General features: G+C 35.3%; 1 protein-coding gene across 1 annotated transcript in view; it reads left to right on the top strand.

The window, feature by feature from the left end:
• Nucleotides 1-453: 453 nt before the first annotated feature.
• LOC130893204 (cadherin-related tumor suppressor) overlaps nt 454-16,832 on the top strand; it is a 195,076-nt gene continuing 178,697 nt past the window's right edge. The window contains exon 1 of the mRNA XM_057799117.1: nt 454-6,212. Within this exon, the coding sequence (XP_057655100.1) occupies nt 1,008-6,212 (5,205 nt within the window). The 5' untranslated portion in view covers nt 454-1,007. The remainder of the gene's footprint in view (nt 6,213-16,832) is intronic.

Genomic DNA, 16,832 nt, shown 5'->3' with positions numbered 1-16,832 from the left:
GCATGCAACCTAAACTAAATAATTACCGAAAATAATATTTAACAATTTATTTTTATGAGGTTTTTTATACAAGTCGATGTTTAATAGAAATTTTCTTTGTGGATGTAAATAGTTGTATAAGAAAATAAATTTCGGCCGTTTATTAGTAATCAAAAACAAAACAATAATTTATCATGAAAATGGGTCCGAACATTAATTTAGTTCTGTACGCATATGCATTAGATACCTCATGAGAACACGAAGATGAAAAAGAAATAGGCACCTACAATAGATTTACGACTCGAACCTGGCCCGTCTGACACTCTCATAAATATTGTTTATGTTTTAAGTTGAACGTCTGAGTTACCTGTACAGGTGATATGGCAACGCCGACAGGTTACTATTGGATCTTATTACTCCTCCCCTGGTAAACTCGAGAGAATCGAGAATCTGTTTCTTCAGTTCTTCAGTTCGAGATATAAACGCGTACGGGTTGGAATTGGTACCGCGAACGTTTTGGAAAGTATATAAATGATATAAAAATGTACACATGTGAGGTCATAAACCGCGACGTGATTGTCAAATCGTCTTTACACCGGTTCCTACATAGTGATAGATAATACCTTTCATTGTCACCGATTGTGAGAAAATTAATTTCAATAAACTTGTGCGTGGAATATAAATACAAAAAAAAGTTGTTACAATTATTTATCAATCGATAATAGTGTCAGTGCTAAGTGTGAGAAAAATCATTTTGTTTTCGATTGGAAGTTTTCAAAGTGGCCCGTCTGTAAACGGCCATATTGCATACCACACCGACAAAGACGGCGGTTATTCGGTTATGCGAGGGCAAGAGAGAAACGCGACTTCTCCAGAGGCTGAACGACTTGTTGTGGTGCGGGGAGCGGATCTGTGGAATGTTAGAGTTCTTCATCTAACACACGTGTATTAACGAAATGTTATAAATATTTCGTATCAATTATCGTAAGATGCAGTAGTGGGATAATTTCGGAAATTGAAAAAAAATAATGTGGGAAACTTTGTTAATTTTTTGCGCGGTTTCTACGGCGGGTGCGCGCACTCCCGGACCGGGACCGGGAAGAACGGTTTATAAAGAACCTTTTTACGGGTATTCGACGCAAATGCAATCTCGCGCCGTGGATACGCGAGTAACTTTAGAAATATTAGAAGAACAACCTAAAGGAACCGTAGTCGGAAAGATTCCCATCAAACCCGGATTTACTTATAGATTCAACGAACCACCTAAAGAATTTATTCTCGATGCTAATACGGGAGAGATTAAAACAAACGCCGTTATCGATAGGGAGAATATGAAAAATGATAGAATCGATTTGGTGATTTTATCTAGTCAGCCGACGTATCCTATAGAAGTTAGAATCGTTGTTCTGGATATAAACGACAATTCTCCGGAATTTCCTGAATCTAGTATCGAGGTATCGTTTTCGGAAAGCGCAGCAGCTGGTACACGTCTTTTATTATATTCCGCATTTGATAAAGACGCCGGAATAAACGGCATTACTAACGATTATTCAATAATAGCTGGTAATAAAGATGAGAAATTCAAGTTAATTCTAACACCGAATCCAACAGGTGAAACGTCATATTTACATTTGGAAACTACTGGAAAATTAGACAGGGAAACGCAAGGTTTTTACGTATTGAATATATCAGTTAAAGACGGCGGAAAATCACCTAGATACGGTTATTTACAAGTGAATGTAACGATATTAGACGTTAACGATAATCCTCCTATATTCGATCACAGCGATTATATAGTTTCTTTGAATGAAAGCGTTCCACCTGGTACGTCTGTATTACAAGTAATGGCTACCGATAACGATATGGGTGATAATGCGAAAATAACATATTACCTAGCCGATTCCGAACATCAATTTTCAGTAGATCCGGAAACCGGAGAAATATCCACAACGGAAAATTTAGAATGTCCCCAACAGAATTGCAACAATCCTTCTAAACCGGGAGGAGCTTGTCCGAAAAGTTGTGTGTTTACAGTATTCGCAAGAGATCACGGAACTCCCAGACAAAACGGTAGAACTTACGTAACCGTTAATTTAGTTGATGCTAACGATCACGATCCGGTGATAAAATTTAGATATTTTCCTTCGACTTCCAGTTTCGCTACGGTCGACGAAAACGCTGTTAATGGAACTGTAGTAGCAGCAGTTTCGGTTGTCGATCAAGACGAAGGCCTAAACGGAGAAACTACGGTAATGATATTATCAGGTAACGAAATGAATCATTTTAGATTAGATTATACCCCTAGTTTTGATATAGTTAGAGTAAACGGCGTTTTAGATCGAGAAGATATATCAAAATATAACATAACCGTCGTGGCGACCGATAAAGGTACTCCACCGCGTACGGCGACGGCTTTTTTGATAATTCACGTAAACGATGTAAACGATCATGAGCCTGTGTTCGAGAAAAGCGAATATTCCGCCATTCTCAGCGAATTAGCACCTCCCGGTACTTACGTAGCTGGTATAACAGCTACCGACGAAGATACAGGAGTCAACGCTCAAATATATTACGCTTTCGTTTCCGGTAATGAAAATCAATGGTTTACTATCAATACAGATTCGGGATTGATAACGACACGCGCTACATTAGATAGAGAAATTCAAGGTACAGTCGAATTGAATATATCGGCAAGAGATGGTGGACCGAATCCGAAATGGGCGCATACTCAATTGAAAATAACAATTTTAGACGAAAACGACGAGGCTCCCGAATTTTCGCAATCTCGTATCAACGTTAGTTTATCAGAAAGCGTACCACCCGGTACTCTCGTTGCGATGTTAACCGCTTCGGATCACGATCAAGGTACAAACGGCAGCGTAGCGTACACCTTACATCCAGCTGTTTTTCAAAGATACCAAGACACTTTCTCTCTTGATTCCCTTACCGGTCAACTTGTTACTAAAACCGATTTAGATAGAGAAAAAATTAGTTTTTACGAAATCAACGTTATAGCCAAAGACCAAGGTATACCTTCACAATCTTCGACGGCTACTGTTTATTTATCTATTTTAGATATTAACGATAATAATCCGGAATTTTATCCGCAAAAATATTTATTAACAATTTCCGAAGATACGAAAATCGGTAGTTCCTTATTAAAAGTTACCGCTACCGATAAAGACGAAGGAGAAAATGCGATGGTAACTTTTAAGCTTGAAAACGGCGGTGAAGGTATATTCACAGTCGATGAATGGACCGGCGTTATATCTATAAAAGAAAATTTCAAATTAGCCTCGAAACCTATATATCGCTTAAAAATTTCAGCGATCGATCAAGGCGATAAAAAAGCTACAGAAGATGCCATTGTGGAAGTTATAAAAGACGCTTATTTAGAAGAATTACATTTCGAAAATTACGCTGGATATGATTTTCAAATTACGGAAGATTCAAGCGGCGATAAAATTTTCGTAAAAAGAGACGTAGGTATCGTACACGTCAGAAATAACGATGTCAAATACTACATTTTTCAAGGAGATCCAAATCGCAATTTCCAAATTAACGAAAATACAGGAAAAATATCAACAGCTAAAAACATCGATAGAGAACAACAAATGTCTTATAGCTTAACAATTGTAGCTAAAACGGGGCTAGCATATGGTAAAACTACCGCAAATATTATAGTGCAAGATTTAAACGACAACAAACCCGTATTTTTACGCGACAAAGAAGAAATAAAGTTACCAGAAAACGCCGCTGTAGGTCAAGAAGTTTATCTAGCACGGGCGCGAGATTCGGACGCCGGAATCAACAGCAAAATAACTTACACTTTAAGCAACAACGAACACGATCAATTCCGAATATCCGAAACAACGGGAGTAATTTATTTGAAACGACCAATAAGATCCGAACCGGGAAGTGTTTTGAACATAGAAGTAACCGCAACTGACGGCGGAGACGAACCTTTATCGTCGAAACATTCCGTTATGATAACAATAGAAGACGTTAATGATCATACACCTATTTTCGATCATACGTCTTATGAAACTTCTTTATTAGAATCAACTCCTGTTAACGATCGATTTTTCGCTTTGGCAGCTACCGACGCCGATTTAGGATCGAACGGTAAAATAACTTATTTTATATCGGAAGGAAATAACGAAGATAAATTCGGAGTGTTTCCCGATGGATATTTGTACGTTAAAAAATCTCTAGATCGCGAAGATAAAGATTATTATTCGTTAACGGTTACGGCGCGAGATTCGGGAAATCCCTCAAGATCTTCCTTCGTTCCTGTTGTTATACATGTCATCGACGAAAACGATAACAGTCCGCAATTTACTAATCAAACGTTTATATTTAATATAAGAGAAAACGAACCGCCGGATTCTTTTGTGGGGAAATTAACAGCTACGGATAAAGATATAGGAAGAAACGCCGAATTAATATTTTCTTTATCGATGTCCCAAAGCGATTTCGCCGTAGATCCTAAAAACGGTTTCATTAGAACCTTACATATATTCGATAGAGAAGAATTAGTAATGAATACCGGCCAAAATGTTATCACTTTAGAAGCTTCTGTAGCCGATAACGGTATTATTAAATTACGAGATAAAGTTAAAGTTTATATCCACGTTTTAGACGTCAACGATAATCCGCCGAAATTTCTACGAACTCCTTATAAAGTACAAATATCCGAAGGGTCTACAACCGGCGCTCAAGTGACTAGATTATATACTACTGACGCCGATGAAGGATTAAACGGCGACGTATTTTATAAAATAATCGGCGGAAATGACGACGGACATTTCGAAATCGACGAATCCACCGGACAAATAACTCTACTTCGTCCTTTAGATAGAGAAACTACTTCTAAATACGTTTTAAAAGTGATAGCGCACGACGCCGGACTAATGAAACAACTTACTTCCACGACAACCGTGTCTATCGACGTTTTAGACGAAAACGATAACGCTCCCGAATTTACCCAAAGCGAATCGAGGATATCGGTAAACGAAATGACACTAGTAAACACCGAACTTATAAAATTCAAAGCTACCGACGCGGATCTAGGCGTTAACAGCGAAATTGTTTATTCTATAACGGCAGGTAATAGAAAAGATACCTTCCATATCGACGCTACGACCGGAGTCTTGTATTTACATAAACCGTTAGATTTCGAAGAATTGACTGCCTATCAACTTAACGTTACAGCATCCGATAATGGCAATCCGAGATTATCTACTAATATTTTGTTCGTTATTGCCGTAGAAGATTCCAACGATAATCCTCCGTCGTTTCCCAGTACGGCTATAGTTAGACAGATTCGTGAAGGTATCCCGATTCACACCCCCATAGTAACTGTCACCGCCGACGATCCGGATTCCGGATTAAACGGTAAAGTTTCGTATTCGATTTCGTATCAAGATCCGGATGATAATAGACGACATTTCGGTATAAATCCTCTTACGGGGGTTATTCATACTTTACTACCTATCGATAGGGAGACTATAGATACGTTCCGATTAACTGTCGTCGCTACCGATCAAGCTATTCCCGATTCTTCAAGACTTTCCGCCGATAAATTAGTTACGGTTATCGTGGAAGATGTTAACGATAACGCGCCGATTTTCGTATCGATGAATGCTGCCATTTTACCGAAAATAAATAATTTCAACGGAGGTGATGTATTGATAACGAACGTTTTCGCTCGAGATTTGGACTCGGCTACGAACGGTTTGGTTACTTACGAATTAGCTAGCGGTAACAGCGATTTATTTAAATTAGATCAAAGTACTGGAGCGTTGAAACTTCGACGTTCAATATACAATCCCGAACCGACTTATAGATTATCGGTAAAAGCGACAGACGAAGCCGTACAAAACGAAAGAAAATCCACCGAAGCTTATTTGACTATAATCGCAACTAACGATATAAAGAACGGTCCCGAATTCGAGAGTGATCTATTTACGGGTAGTGTGTACGAAAACGAACCGACGGGGACGAGTATCTTGACCGTTTGGGCTAAATATCATAGTAGTGAAGTTGAATATTATGTAACGAACGTGACTGGTGCGGGCGTACAAGTAGACAGACTCTTTGATATCGATACTAAATTAGGTGTTTTATCGACTGCTACCGAATTGGATAGAGAAATGGGAGTGGATACTTACGAAATTGAAGTTTACGCTATTGTAAATGGAGCCGAACAACTAGGAACTTCTAAAACAAAGGTTTGTACAAGAAATTTATTAAGCTTCAGCTTCTTATTTCTTTTTTATTATCTATGTTTTTGAAAATTAGTTTCTATATGTAAAAATGCGACAATATTCAGGAGGTGATTGCTCAAAGGAAATTATGATGGGTCTTTCCTATAAAAGCCCAACTCTTTCCGACATATCACCCTTAAAAGGTGGTGATTTTACATGGAGAGTAATCCACGTGGGCTACTTTCATGTATTATGGCTAAAGGTGGTGTGCATGTATGTATAGATTTGGGGTTTCGTATATACTACGAAAAAAATTACTAGTTATATAGGATTAAGGTCTCAAACTTTGATTTTTTAACAATTTTTAATATAAAAACTAGAGATACTTCTTATAAATCCAATTTAGAATCGGAATGAGTGGATCGAGTATTTTTCATTACTAATATTGTCCATATTTTCTCTTCTCTTCAATCGTACGATTAACTCCAAAAAATTTCAATTCAAAAGAATTATTTTTTCTAGAAACTTCTCTCTTTATCTGTGGGCATACCAGTTCAATCGAGTTTTTTACTCGATGTGGTGGAGGTGGAGTTCGAGATCAACGATTTTTACAAAAAAAATTGATTATGACTTTGATAAAACAGTTTCTACGTAACATTATTCAACGCATTGTCTACCAAACTTTTCGTTTCATCGACCACTTTCATACCACTGCAGCTACATTACTACCAATTTCCAAATTTCTAAAAACAGTGTAGTTCTATACAGAGTCAGTTTTATGTATGGAACGCCTCAATTATCTCGTATTTCGGTTAGGATATAAATTATTAAAGATTTTCCACGTTTCTTGTTGACTTCTACGCCTATCACCATATTCCAATTCGTTCTTTTTCAGATATAAACGATCCATTGGGACTTTCAATAAACTTCTAAAATAATAATTCATTGAAACGTCAAATTTGTTATTGTAGCAGTCATAGCCACCTAAATTTATTATTTTACTTTCGGCGGAGATAACGATAAGCGAAAAATATACAGAGTGATCTATTTGAAATAACAAAGTTCATTATTTTTCCGAAACAAGGAAAGATCTGACAACAATGTAAATACCACTGTAATACCGGCTGTTTCCGAGATAATTGAGGCGTTCCATACATAAAACTCACTCTGTATACGGACACTTACGTTGTGGTTGAGCTTCAACGACGAATTAACAGCTTTTGAAAATAAAAAGTTTAGAATGGATTGTTTGATAGGGTTAATTATTTGAACTCAACATTGGTATTTATATTGGTGAAGAACTACACAAGTTCATGTGAGATTTCAAGCACTCACACCACGAGTTTTTTTAATTTTCTCGTCTGAAAAATCGTTGCGAACGGGATGACGGCCCGCGCGGCAACGTCAACTCTTGACGCGTTGTACTGGATATAGAATAAGCAAGTTTTTACACGTAACAGTCGCTGAGAGTCTTGAAATATTATCTGTTTATATTGAGCGAAGCCAACATTTTAGTTCGAAATCCAATAAATTTTCAGGGACCCCCGCTTACGATTGTGAACCCCCATTTTTTGTCACGCCCCACGTAGAATCTCCCGTGGATTCCTGGTGATACATCTGGACCACTTTCGAGGTCACGGATTCAATGTATTTCAGAGCGTTATCTTAAGTAGTTGTTACTTACTCAGGGTTCATTACCCGATGTTTATTATAGTCTGATCTAAACATAAATGAGCTTATGCGCGAACATCTTCATAAACTCAACATTTATTCTTTCCAAATAAATCGGGAATATAAATATTAAGATCAACGTGTAGTGACTCGGAGTTTAAGACCACAAAGGCTCGAACATAATATACAATTATGTCATTATGAATGTGGTAGTGATCGAGATTTTTAATGAGGGGATTATTGTTGGAAACCAGGCATTATTATAATCAACTTTGAAAAATAATTGATTGTTTACGGTTTGTTGAGTTTATGATTATATACAGGGTATGTGAGTAATAGATTTAAAACTTTTCACACTAAGTTTATGGGATTTTGATGGAGGCTAATAAATTACAAAAACATGAACGCCATTTCAGCAAAACAACATTTTTTATTAAATAATATGTAGTTTATTTATATGGAAATCGAGTATATGTGAACAGCCATTTTATAAATGGAGTGTTGTGAATGAAAAAGTTTATGACGAATTATTTTTTTTTTGTAAAAATTACGTTAAAAGTGACATTTTTAATTCAAGCTGACATAATCAACAAAAATAAGAAATACAAGAATAACAAGTGTGTAAATTACCCTTTTTTCGACGAATGTGGATATTATCGACAATTACATAAGTCGAAAGAAGGTTTTTATCTACGAATTACACACAATATTTTTTCTACAAGGTGTTCAAAAAGAGTATCGGGTATTTGTTTTCGCGCCACATTCGAAACGGAGCGACGAAAGGGAGCGGGGAGGGGTTCGTGGCGTCCGCCATTTTGTGGAGTCTTAGTCAAGATGGAACAGTACTCGGGGACGTATCGCGCATTTTGCGTACGAGCGTATTATCGTAACGGTGATTCAATAGTGACTTCCCAAAGTCTATATCGCGTGGAATATCGTACACGCCACGTGACCATAGCATTAGGAAATGGATCAGGATGTTCGAAAATACAAGTGCGACAGTTAAAATTCAAAACTCTGTACGCCCTTGTTCAGTTCACGATGAAGAAACAATTGAAGAAGTTGAGGCGTCGGTTCGTCGAAATCCATCTTTATCCATCCGAAACCGAAGACAAGCGTTAAACATAAAAAAATCGTCGTTACATTTGATTTTAAAGGAAGATTTGCATTTAGAAGCCTATAAAATTGAATTGGTTCAAGAATTGAAGGATACGGACTATGCTAATCAACTGAATTTTGCGAACGAAATGATGCAGCGATTTAACATCATAATTTTCACATGAATGATCATGTTAATAAGCAGAATTGTCGGTACTGGGCAGTCGAGAATCCGAGACGAAAGCATGAACGACCCCTGCACAGCCCAAAGGTCGTTGTTTGGGCCGCTATGTCTGCTAAAGGAATTATTGGTCCTTATTTTCATGAAGATCAACGAGGCCGAGCAATCAATGTGAATAGTGACCGTTACTGCGATATGTTGCGAAATTTTTTGGTCCCAGAGCTGCAGGAGTTTGCAGGTTTGAACTCAAGAACGTGGTTCCAGCAAGATAGGGCCACTTGCTACACCTCGAATGACTCGATGGAAGTTGTGAATGAATTATTCCCTAATAAAATCATTTCGCGAAGGGGTAATATCAACTGGCCTCCCAGAAGCCCCGACCTTAGCCCGCTTGACTATTTTGTATGGGGATACCTTACAAGTAAGGTTTATCAAAATAATCCAACGAACCTAAGCCAATTGAAGGAAAACATCAGATCAGAAATGGCAGCAATATCAAGAGCTTTGTGTCGACGTGTTATCGCCAATCTTCGTTCCCGTTTAGAAGAGTGCCAGCAACGTAAGGGTCATCATTTGGATAACATCATCTTTACCAAATAACTTTCCAATTCATATGGTATCAAAAAACAATAAAAGTTTTTATTTCAAGATGTTGCAGCTGCTGATACAACAGGAAACTCATTACACAGATAGGAAACAGGAAGAATGCTGCCGGCAATTTTATAATTTCCAATGGAGTCCTCACTGCACTCCTTATGGACTGTTGAGGATCATCCCCAGCGTCGTTTGATCGTCGTCAGATTCGCATTTAAAGACGCCGACAATCATTGAAAGCAGTGACATATAAAGAACTCTGAATCGGATAATTTTAAAAACCTAGTATGGCAATGTCGGATTCATCATACTAAACGTGTTTATTCCAATTGAATAGTGTATTTATTGTTAACGTACTTTACAAAAAATGATAGGTAATGCAGCATATTTGAAGTAACTACTGACGTAGATTGAGGGATTCAAAAACTGGAAAAAAATGCATAAAAAAGGCTGAGGGGTATTTGTCAAACGGGTTAAACATCCTATTACAAAGATTATGCTAATTTATAGGGTGGATTTAAGAGAGATATTAAGAAAAAAGAACCAAAGACACGAGTATGTCTGGAAATAAAATATTTTCCTTAAAAACTGTGTTTCTCTTAAAATTACATGATCCAAACTAGTACGATTGTTTAAGTATATTTGGGTGATTCCGTTCTAACTGTGATATTCAATGTCCTGTATTGTTTTTTTGTACTAGTCATTAATTAATAATCAATTAATAAAAATTTTGTGTTAATTGAATAATTCTTAAGATATTTAAACATTATTTTTATACAATATAACTTGCCACTTAAAGAAAACTTATACTACATCACTTGAATGTCAGTACCGTGTCATGTCCATTCCTAGAATTTACCGATAAATTATTAATTTTTTTTGTCGTAACAAATGATTTAAACTAATTACCTTATAAATTCTAATGTTTATGATCAAACTGAGGAAAATTGATGCACTTGTTGTTTAATATCTTAAGTTACCATGTCAGTACCGTGGATAAATGAGTCAGTACCGTGGAACTCAAAATCCGACATTTGTGTCTTGCTCGTGATACTTTGAAGTTGTAGTAAATTCCTCTTAGAGTTTTATTTTTACAGTAAAATAGATGAATAATATGCATAAAAAAGTTAGAAAAGTTAAATTTTAAAATCTTGAAATTTTGAATACAAAAAATCACAGTTAGAACGGAATCACCCATTTGCAGTTTTTTCTTTTATTCCTTCCAAACTTTCAGAAAATCTTGTATTTACAAATCTATTCTAGAGAACAATTGAATCGGTTTTTTTAAACGGGTGTAAGTCTTTTTTTGTTCGATCTTTTGTTTTGGTGGTTTTGTAGTCTAATAATTTTGTTAATATTGCGATTTTATCACGAGTGGAAATGGGCAAAATAAGCATTTTGCTCTTTTCTTAATGGAAACCTAAAATCAGTTCCAAGCCAATACATTGAGCTTCGTCTTTTCAGGCCAAGCGATTATAAGGTTCTGCTTATACCTGACAGATTCAGGTCGTTTCCAGAAGGTAACATTTTCCTGTTCGCGGCCACGAATTTCCTCCCGTGTGACAGGGATTTCGGAATAATATCTAAGGCTTTGAAGAAACATTTTTGATGTTCATGAAATAACTGACATAATTTTGCAAAACTCATCACGGTTAAATAAGTTCACTGTTCATGAGGTTACATCGTCTGACATAGTTTTAGATTTCAAGATATGGCAAAATTGGTTTAACAAAAATCGTGTGTATCACAAGAAACAAAAGGAAAAAATACACAAGAAGGATAAAATGTACTTTCATATTACTTCTTTAACTTCGTTTATATATCTAAGTTAAAAGGATGTGTTAAAGCCTACCTTACAATAAATGATATTATTCATCACAATTTTTTACTGGCTGAAACAAAAGCAGATATTCTTTCCCCACCTTAGGTTAAGGCTTACCAAGTCAAGTGCCAATAAAAACTACAAAGATGGAAGATATTAAAAAAACTGAGAGCCTACCTTCCAGATGAGCATCGGGGATTTTTCGAAGAAAGTTGTGACTGGCCAACTGATGACAGATCTCAAGAGATTACCATCGAGGCTGAAGAAACCAACGATGACCCATAACAAAGAAATAACTCATTTAAGTAATTTTACTATGTTTTTAGTAAACTGTAAACATTTTTACTTGGAATTTAATGGTTTTTTTACCTCCTTGCAACTTAATTTTTTTTAAAAGGGCCGAAGTTTCATATTTTTAAAGCTATATATAACTAAATTATGGATAAATATACGAGTGTAAAATTTTTAATCCTGTTGTAAATTGAATTTCTTTACATGTTGACATTTTTTGAAAAATATTTTATGTGAAATATTTTGATTTAAACAGTTTTTTTAGTTTTACTTTCTTGGACTTACGCCCGTTTAAAAAAACCGATTCAATTACAGCAATTGTTTTTTTTTGTTATTGTTGTAAAGTTAATAATACGTTTTGTTATATCAACACATGGCTAAAATAACTATTCATATAGGCATCGTGTGAATTTGATATACAATTCATGTCCAAGCGAACAACTTGAAATTATAAATTTTCATATATTGACCTGGAGTGTTTCCAGAACTTATAGTCACGAGTTTCGAATAGCTATACTCGATGTTTTCTTGGAAATACGACAATTGACGAGCCTTAACAAGCCGAAACAGATGTCCGACGTTGACCCGGAAAAGATAAATTTTCAACAAATAACAGTCTTTATCTAAATTTGATTTTACGCCCCCACGTACACCCATGAAATAATTTAACCACTTAAATAAGTTCATGAATTTACGCTTCAGTTTACTATACATTTATACGGAGTGAAACTACAATTGAGTGTAGATAAAAAAAGATACAGGTTGTCTCTGATACATTTGTTTTTTACCTTGTTAGTTTGTGAGATGCAGGGTGCTTTTATTGTATATATTCTCAGGGCATATAAAGAGACATTTATAGGCTATAGCCTTTGTAAAAACAGTATTTAGTCAAGTTGTAATAGTCCAGTGAAGTAGTTACATACGAAAAAAATATTTTACGGTATCTATTTGGGAATAATTTTTAAAATTATCAAGGAACTAAGCGATACTATTATTAGGTTCGAATACGTTGATAAAAACTGCAGGATAATATTTAGGGAAGTTTTTGAATTACACTTTGTACGAGCTCAAAAAAAATACATAAATTGAAATGACAACTAAGGTAGCCATTCTAAAATCTTTCGATCTTTATCCAATCAATCCAACCCATATTTTTACATAAAGTAATCGATATCTCAACGAGGGCTGCTACTTAAGTTTTGAACGCATCAACCTCTTCTTCAGGTGTATAAAAACGTTGACATCGTAATTTATTTTTGATCTACGGAAATGAAAAGAAATAATTAGATGCTAAACGAAGACTGTACGGCGGATAACTAACATAAATTTGATGTTTTGACCGTTCAAAAATGTATTTGTTTGAACTGATGTCTAAGAGCTCATGTTGTCCTATTGGTTTCCCTGATTTTTTCGAACAATTTTGGCAAACAAATGCTGGTGTACCATTCAGAATTGACAGTTCTACGTTGCTTTAATGGAACGGTGTCACAATTTCTGTCTAGGGAGTATCTCTTGTTATCTGAAAACGGGAAAAAGTCGCTGGAGTCATATCTGCAGAATAAGGGTATAAGTTGTCTTCTAAGAGTTTGGTTTTTTGGATACCGTGACTTTTTGAAATTATCTATCTAACTATATCCCACTGACTGCGCCAATTAAAATATTTGGTTTACGCAATATATTTTTAGAAACAACGATTATAGCGGTTGTACAATTTTTCGATACCCTTATTCTTATTAGGTTTTTTCTTCAGCCTCAATGTAGGCTTCATCGGAGTATCTTTGAATCTGACCATCTTGAATAGATCTCTCATATACCCAAATAATCATTCACGATCTATACAACACCTTACATCCTTAGGGTACCTTAATCAGCTTCATTTTACTGTTGTCCGAAATTATTTTGTTAACATATATGATCTTTTCGTCGGTATGATTTTCTTTGAGGCGTCCACTGCGTGCATCGTCCTCGGTGCTCATTTTGCATCGTTTAATCTTGGAAAAAACTTCTCAACGGCTGATTTACCTGTGGCAAAGTCTGAATAATTTTTAGCGATGTTCATAAACTAATAGCTCGATAGCAGTCAAATGTATACACGTGTCTTTTGAAGGTTAGAACTAACTGTAAATCAAATGCATTCAATACTACGAGGGCCGTTTTTTTTCCAACCTTCTATCGCTCTGTGCAGAAACTACGCTGGCAGAAGAAAGTGGACATGCGCTGTAGGCGACTACGAAGCTTTCGTACTACACACTTCGCCACTGTTGACATTCAGGCGTCAGTCGGCGTCGTGCTACAGCCACGTAAACATGTCCACAATTGTTTTATCCTCCCGCCAAGTGTGAATTGCGAAGTGTGATTCGTTTTCTACAGGATGAAGGCGATAGTGCTGCAGAAATCCATCGGAGAATGAGTCGTGTGTATGATGAAAGCTTGAGTGATGGTGTTGTGCGTGGCTGGTGTCGAAAGTTTAAAGGATGTGCATGATGAAGGACGCAAATCGTTCGTTTTAGATAACCTGGTTCAATGAGTTTCAGGGTCTGTTTTGGACTCTATTATTATTGAAGGCTTAGGCTATATTGGCGGCAACTTTCTTGAAGAGAGTATTGAACAGCTTTTCCTCCACAGATGCGACAAATATCTCAATCCCTTCGGTGATTATGTACAAAAGTAACCGTAAGTTGATAAAAAACGACCCTCGTAGAAGCGCCATTTATGTGTCAGCCGACTTAATAGTTTTTCTATTATTTTATAACGAACCAGCACACGATTTCTCTATTTATATTGATTTCTGGTGAGTCTAAATATGTTTACATTTGCTAAGAAAAAAAAAAATTGAATTTATGCGTGACTTTATGGCACCGTGTATATTTTATAGGAACCTATAAAGTTAGAGATCATTTATCGACTTTAATTTCTACTTTCAGTTTCGTATCGAACTTGTCTTGTGCAACATAATATGATAATGGTGTTACGTTTCTCCAATAAACGTCCTTTTTTGTCTTGTAGTTTGCTGTTTTGATAAAGATAAATAAATGATTTGCCGGCTATACTTATTTATGTTTAATTGCGACAGCCTGGCGTTTGTTCACTTATTTTTTCCTTTTTATTACACGCCATATTAATGATTACGTGGACGAAAGGATTTTCTTAATATGGTATTTTTTTTCTACATTCAACTTATTTAATAATTAAAACATATTATAATATTTTCTAATTGTAAAGCTTTGTTGAATATAAATACAAAAGAATCATAAATATTTATGATCAACACAATCTCACGCTTTATTCCATTCACATAAGCATGAAAATCAGTAACAGAGCTGCAATCTAATACGTAAAGATGTCACATGACGTTTGTCTGACTTATTTTTCAAATTTTATTATTCCACTATTTTAAAAAAGCATCACCTTTTTTGAAATAGTTTATCCTCGATTATTAGGTCTTCATTTTTATATATAACAAGTTTAAAATCATGCTTTCAATATAAACACGTGAAAATTGAATGAAATATAGTTCACAATAGTTGTTGAGTACAAAAATACAATCAGAAACAATAAATCTAAATTGTACATATTCCTAGTAGGCAAGAGGAAAATTGATTAATGAAATAGAAATACTATTTTTTGTGTCAAAACATTACCAACTGTATTTTCAATATCAAATATTTCTAAAACCTAATTCTATTGAATAAAATTTATTAAAATCGTTTGCACTTTTTGGGTCTCTGACGTTTACGCTTACACTCCCAAGCGAGCCTTTGGATGTGAAGCTGCTGCTCTTCAGGTTCCATAAACAAATATTATTGATTTTATAAAAAAAAATTTTTTAAATCGTTCTGAATCTATTAACGAGGACTCGGCATCGATTACATCTCTCAACTTCTCCCCTGTAACATACTTTAAGGATTGCTTCATACGTTCATCTGAAGAACTGTTTTGAAAAACAAACCAGAAATCTTGAAGATAAAAACTTTTCCATCATCCGCTAAAACAGTACAAGATAGACCAGCTAAAATGTCTTCAAATGTCATATATTTGCAGATGCAGAATATATTCAACTTTCTTATGCCTTAACATTTAACACTACCGATGAGTGATGCGACATGAAACATACTGCACAAGCCGCTCTTTTTTGTCAGATATGTCTTCCCCAGAGCACAAAAGAAAAAATTCTAGGATTGTTACCACTCTCGGGACAAACTAGAGAAGGTATAGCGAATGCCTTGCAAAAATACCTTGAAGACAATGTATGGAGTATGACAGGAAAAAATAAAAGGACAAAAATGATTCTTCAGAGCAAAATAAACCACTTCATATTACACCAAGAAGCGCTTTGTTGAGGTTATGAATTTGGTAATCAAAATTGTTAGTAGCATCTTGTCAAAAGTACTCTACTATCACCAGTTTAAATAATTGCTAAAATAAATGGAGAATCAATATTCCGAGCTTCTTCTTCATAATAAAGTGAGATGGCTTTCTAAATGTGTTGATACGTAGAAAGGCGCTAATCATTCTGAATTAGAGAGCGAAATTAAATGAACTAAATACAAAATTACAAGGAATGGGAATCCCAGTCTATGTTTTGATAGAAGATTTGGTTTGTTTCGAAGAAAAATTAATAATGGCCTCTAGAATACAAAAAATATATGGAATTCGTTATTGAAATTTATACTTTTTTAACTATTCTAAATAGATATAGCATTATTAACTTTTTTAGTTAAATTAAAGGATCAAATTTGCTCAGACCAAGTACATATGAGTGATTAGTGCCATCCAATATTTTACAAAAAAGATTCCTTTATAGAGGGTTTGTTTTGGTTACAGAGTTACTTTTGTTCATGCTTCGAGAGGCATCAATAAGTAAGCAGACTGATAATTTTTATATAGAACAAGCTGACCCGTACTACCTCAATCGATAAATAAAAGACTTTTGTATGGAATAAACTTGAAACAAACAAATAAAAAAAATAGTTTTAGTATTATTTTC

This window comes from Diorhabda carinulata, chromosome 4 (genome assembly GCF_026250575.1).
Source record: "Diorhabda carinulata isolate Delta chromosome 4, icDioCari1.1, whole genome shotgun sequence".
Taxonomy (NCBI): domain Eukaryota; kingdom Metazoa; phylum Arthropoda; class Insecta; order Coleoptera; family Chrysomelidae; genus Diorhabda; species Diorhabda carinulata.
This window is presented reverse-complemented; position numbering and strand designations above follow the sequence as displayed.